The sequence below is a fragment of the Chlorocebus sabaeus genome, chromosome 7, assembly GCF_047675955.1.
Source record: "Chlorocebus sabaeus isolate Y175 chromosome 7, mChlSab1.0.hap1, whole genome shotgun sequence".
Classification (NCBI taxonomy): Eukaryota; Metazoa; Chordata; class Mammalia; order Primates; family Cercopithecidae; genus Chlorocebus; species Chlorocebus sabaeus.
In genome coordinates, this window is record NC_132910.1 from 125,608,884 (window position 1) to 125,614,320 (window position 5,437).

Sequence of the window (5,437 nt, forward strand, 5' to 3'; positions counted from 1 at the left end):
AGTGCTCTTCCTCCACAGCAGGAAGCTGAAAGCTGAAAGCTGGGATTTCTTATTTGCTTACTCAATGCCAAGAAATTGGGTTGGGGGCAGGGATCTGTGGCATCCACCAGATGAAACCATCATCTCCATCCTCTGCAGAAAGCTAGATTGTGCTAGACCAGTCAGAGATCCAACTGACATAAGTAATTCGTGTATAAAGGCTCTTCAAAAAGTTTGGAGTACTGGACACAAATCAATCTCTTCCAATGACTGGGTGAAGCTGGGAACTAGGGGTTCTCTTTCTGATTGTATGGCAGTACCCTGAGGACAGGGACTCCACTGAGAGGGTATTCTGAATCTCCCTGCCAACTTTGGTAACTCTGATTTTTCATTTTCCCAGGGTGTGGTAGTCATTCAATTAGCTTCAGAGTTTCTTACAAAGATAATGTGTTCAAAAATTGTTGTGGAAATATGTGCTGGGGAGTAGGATGGTGCAGAACTTCCCACTCTGCCATTTTGCTGATGTCACTCTGTAGGAGACGCTTGATCCTTTTTAAATTTTCTATTTTAGAAGATAGTTGCCTTTCTATGTTTAGAGTGTATATTCTGGTGTGCTTTTGTGGGCTGAGTTCCAGAAATGTTTGATTTTGATAGCTCTCTCAATATTATTATACTTTACTTTGCTTTTTTGATTCTGAAGGAGTTTCAGCTCAATCATTGCTGGTGCCGTCTGGGACAAAAGGCCCTTTCTAGGCCATTCATGTCACTGGGCCACTTTCACTCCTGAAGATGGAAGGAGCAGAAACAACCAGGCTTTGGTCTTCCTATGTCATTGGATAGAGGGCTAGGAAATATCAGGCTTTATGGATAATACTTCTGTGGCTCATTCAGGCTCCATTTCACTGGCCTGATTCTACAGCAGTGTTATATCAGCGAGGTAGGGCTTCACTGATGCTTCTGCAGGCAGATCAGTTAGCTAGTTACCTGGTTACTGAATGAGGGTTAAGTTAGTCATCCGGTGCTGTGATGTTGCCAATATGGGTGGAACGGACAGCCCAGCAGTGCACTGAATGTGGAGTGCGTTTTTGGTGGGTCTGCCAAGTCTGAAACAGCCACTGTGGGTGAATCAACACACACATGTGTCCCGACTCCCTGACTCTAACGAAGGGGCTGGAGCACTTCACCATGTCTTTGCTGAGCTTTTCCATTCTTAGTCATTTGGCCAGAAAGGGAAAACTCTTAGTGATTGATTGATTGATTAATTGATTGTCTGTGCCTGTTGGAGGTTTGGAGTTAAAGATCTGTCCAGAATCCAGTTTGGGATATACATGAAAGATAAGAAGACACTCAGATAACTGACCTTCCTCAAGTCCAAAGGTCACTAGTCAGAGTTTTCCTTTTTATTAACCATCCTTCTATTCTCTATATCCATGAGTTTTCAGAATCTTTTTATTTTTTCCATTGACTTGTTTCAGAGTATTAAATTGTGTTTAGAAGGAAAGATCAGGAAAAACTGAAACTATACAACTTTGTTCCAGAGCATGCATTTACCATAGATGTTGAATAATGTTCTTCTTTAAAAACATAATAAAATGTAAACATATTTTGGGTAATATTTATTTCACTCCAAGAACAATCAGCTTCAAGTCAACCATTATTTATTACATAAAGAATTAAGCCAGCATTATATGAGATACTAATATTTGTAAAAGACTCAAATGATGCTGTTGAGGATCTTTCTGCTGACTAGTCTAGTAAGAAGAGGAAGTTAGGGAAGAAACAGAAAATTAAATAAATATCATGCCACAGAAAGGCATACGGTGAGTACAAAAAAATTTAAAATAATGTAAGAATGGTTTTTTAAAATGTCTCTTAGATAATGTTTTCAACTAATTTATCATCTGAAATCAAATAGAAAAGCTATTAATGTTTATGACAATTTAACATGTGTAAATTGAAACTGTCTCAGAAATTTAGCATATAAGTTCAACTTACCCTTAAAACTTTTTGTTTTAATTATTGTGGAAATATTTGCAAATAATTACATATTTAAAGAAATGTATAGTGGATCAATTTCCCATCACTTATATTCAATAACTTTCTGTGTATGGCCAAGTTTTATTTTCTGTACCTCCCTCTTCCCTTTTCCCTGTCAATATTTAAGAGGAAATTCTAGGCAATTTCTTGAGTCATTCCTTGATCAAAGCACTAATCACTTTTATCTCGTGTTTTTTTCTCTTTCTCCTCTTCCCCACTGGATTCTCTTATAAGAAAAATTTCTGTACACTCATCCACATGCTGCTTTTCATTTTATTTATAGTGCTGCAGCTCTGATGGTTCAATTCTCCCAGAAGATGGATCTTTAATGATTAGCACTACACACTGACCAACTCAGAAGAAGGAGCCACACCACTTGTGACTCCAGCCCTGACTTCTGCTCCGGACCAGTGTTTCCATAACAGTGACTTCAAAATCACTGTGATTTGAAACCTTGTTGAACATGAAGGTGTTACTCCTGCTGCATTGGCTTGGGGTGTTTCTGTCCTGTTCTGGACACATCCAGGTTGAGCACCCCCAATATCACAGCCCTCCGGATGTGGTGATTCCTGTGAGGGTAACTGGCACTGCCAGAGGCATGAAACCTCCAGGCTGGCTCTCCTATATCCTTCCCTTTGGAGGTCAGAAACACATTATCCACATAAAGCTCAAGAAGTTTTTGTTCTCCAAACACCTCCCTGTGTTCACTTACACAGACCAGGGTGCTATCCTTGAGGACCAGCCTTTTGTCCAGAATAACTGCTACTATCATGGTTATGTGGAAGGAGACCCAGAATCCCTGGTTTCCCTCAGTACCTGTTTTGGGGGCTTTCAAGGAATATTACAGATAAATGACATTGCTTATGAAATCAAGCCCCTAGCATTTTCTACCACATTTGAACATCTGATATATAAGATGGACAGTAAGGAGAAACAATTTTCAACCATGAGATCCGGATTTATGCAAAATGAAATAACATGCCAAATGAAATTTGAAGAAATTGATAATTCCACTCTGAAGCAAAGTTCTTATGTGGGCTGGTGGATTCATTTTAGAATTATTGAAATGGTAGTTGTCATTGATAATTATCTATACATTCGTTATAAAAGGAATGACTCACAGTTGCTGGAGGATCTATATGTTATTTTTAATATAGTGGATTCCATTTTTGATGTAATTGGTGTTAAGGTGTTATTATTTGGTTTGGAGATCTGGACTAATAAAAACTTCATTGTAATAGATGATGTAAGGAAGTCTTTGCACCTATATTGCAAGTGGAAGTTGGACAACATGACTCCCCGGTTACGACATGACACCTCACATATTTTCACAAGTCGAGGATTAAGAGGGTTAAGTGGCTTAGGAGCTGTTAGCGGAATGTGTACACTAAACCGTAGTTGTGCAGTTGTTACTTTCATGAACAAAACTTTGGGCACTTTTTCAATTGCAGTGGCTCATCATCTAGGTCATAATTTGGGCATGAACCATGATTATGGTACATGTCGTTGTTCACAATATCTATGCATAATGCATGAAGTTAACCCACCAATAACTAAATTTAGCAATTGTAGTTATGGTGATTTTTGGGCATACACTGTAGAGAAGACAAAGTGTTTGCTTGAAAATCTATACACAAAGGACATCTTCAATAGGAAGCGCTGTGGGAATGGTATTGTTGAAGAAGGAGAGGAGTGTGACTGTGGGCCTTTAAAGCATTGTGCAAAAGATCCCTGCTGTCTGTCAAACTGCACTCTGACCGATGGTTCTACTTGTGCTTTTGGGCTTTGTTGCAAAGACTGCAAGTTCCTACCATCAGGGGAAGTGTGTAGAAAGGAGGCCAATGAATGTGATCTTCCAGAGTGGTGCAATGGTACTTCCCATAAGTGCCCAGATGACGTTTATGTGGAAGATGGAATTCCCTGTAAGGAGAGGTCCTACTGCTATGAAAAGAGTTGTCATGACCGCAATGAACAATGTAGGAGGATTTTTGGTGCAGGGGCAAATACCGCGAGTCAGACTTGCTACAAACAATTGAACACCTTAGGTGAACGTGTTGGTCACTGTGGTATCAAAAATGCTTCATATATCAAGTGTAATATCTCAGATGTCCAGTGTGGAAGAATTCAGTGTGAGAATGTGACAGAGATTCCCAGTTTGAGTGATCATACTACTGTTCATTGGGCTCGCTTCAATGACATAATGTGCTGGAGTACTGATTACCATTTGGGGATGAAAGGACCTGATATTGGTGAAGTGAAAGATGGAACAGAGTGTGGGATAGATCATATATGCATCCACAGGCACTGTGTCCATATAACCATCTTGAATAGTAATTGCTCACCTGCATTTTGTAACAAGAGGGGCATCTGCAACAATAAACATCACTGCCATTGCAATTATTTGTGGGACCCTCCCAACTGCCTGATACAAGGCTATGGAGGTAGTATTGACAGTGGCCCACCCCCTAAGAGAAAGAAGAAAAAGAAGTTTTGTTATCTGTGTTTATTGTTGCTTATTGTTTTGTTTATCTTATTATATTGTCTTTATCGACTTTGTAAAAAAAATAAGCCAATAAAAAAGCAGCAAGATGTTCAAACTCGATCTGCAAAAGAAGAGGAAAAAATTCTGCATCCACCTCATGAGTTACCTTCCCAGAGTCAACCTCCTGTGACGCCTTCCCAGAGTCAACCTCCTGTGACACCCTCCCAGAGTCAACCTCGGGTGACGCCTTCCCAGAGTCAACCTCCTGTGACACCCTCCCAGAGTCAACCTCGGGTGATGCCTTCTCAGAGTCAACCTCCTGTGATGCCCTCCCAGAGGCAACCTCAGTTGACACCTTCCCAGAGTCAGCGTCCTATGACACCCTCCCAGAGTCAACCTCATGTGACACTTTCCCGGAGTCAAAGTGGGAAACCAAAGCAATCAGTACCATTTCCAAAATCTGTATCTGGAAAAGGTACATTAAAAAAATAATTCCTAGTATGTTTCTACTTGCTCTTCATTGTTTTAAATAATTTGAAAGTTTATTTTTCTGAAAACCTTGCCACTTTATATTTCCTAAAAAAACCATGGCATATGTGTGGCATACCAATTTTTAACTCGTTGTTTTTCAGCTTCCAAATCCTTTCTTCTCTTTAGTTCTACTTTGCAGGAACCATATTTCTGCTAAACCAGCCCTCATCCTATAGGGATTTGCAACAGGGAGAAAGAATAGGAAATTAGAAATCTGGGAGATCTCTTTTCTTCCTGATTTCCTCCAAAATCACTCATATGGTTTCCCTTTTTCTGACTGAGCTCTGTTATAGTACTAATCTTGATGTAATGGATGAAGCAGAAGTGAGGAGGCATCATATGCTTTATTTTTTTAATTTACTTTTAATTTTCACGGTGTTTGTTTGTTTGTTACCATTGCCCTTCACT

At 39.7% G+C, this 5,437-nt stretch overlaps 1 protein-coding gene across 1 annotated transcript; it reads left to right on the forward strand.

Annotated features, from left to right (window-relative positions):
- Nucleotides 1-2,479: 2,479 nt before the first annotated feature.
- Nucleotides 2,480-4,990, forward strand: ADAM29 (ADAM metallopeptidase domain 29). The gene has a single exon (XM_008000295.3). The coding sequence runs from the start codon at nt 2,480-2,482 to the stop codon at nt 4,988-4,990; it is 2,511 nt and encodes an 836-aa protein (XP_007998486.3).
- Nucleotides 4,991-5,437: the final 447 nt, after the last annotated feature.

Excerpts from the sequence above, each read along its gene's own strand:
- ADAM29 (XM_008000295.3), top strand. The coding sequence starts at position 2,480 with ATGAAGGTGTTACTCCTGCTGCATTGGCTTGGGGTGTTTCTGTCCTGT.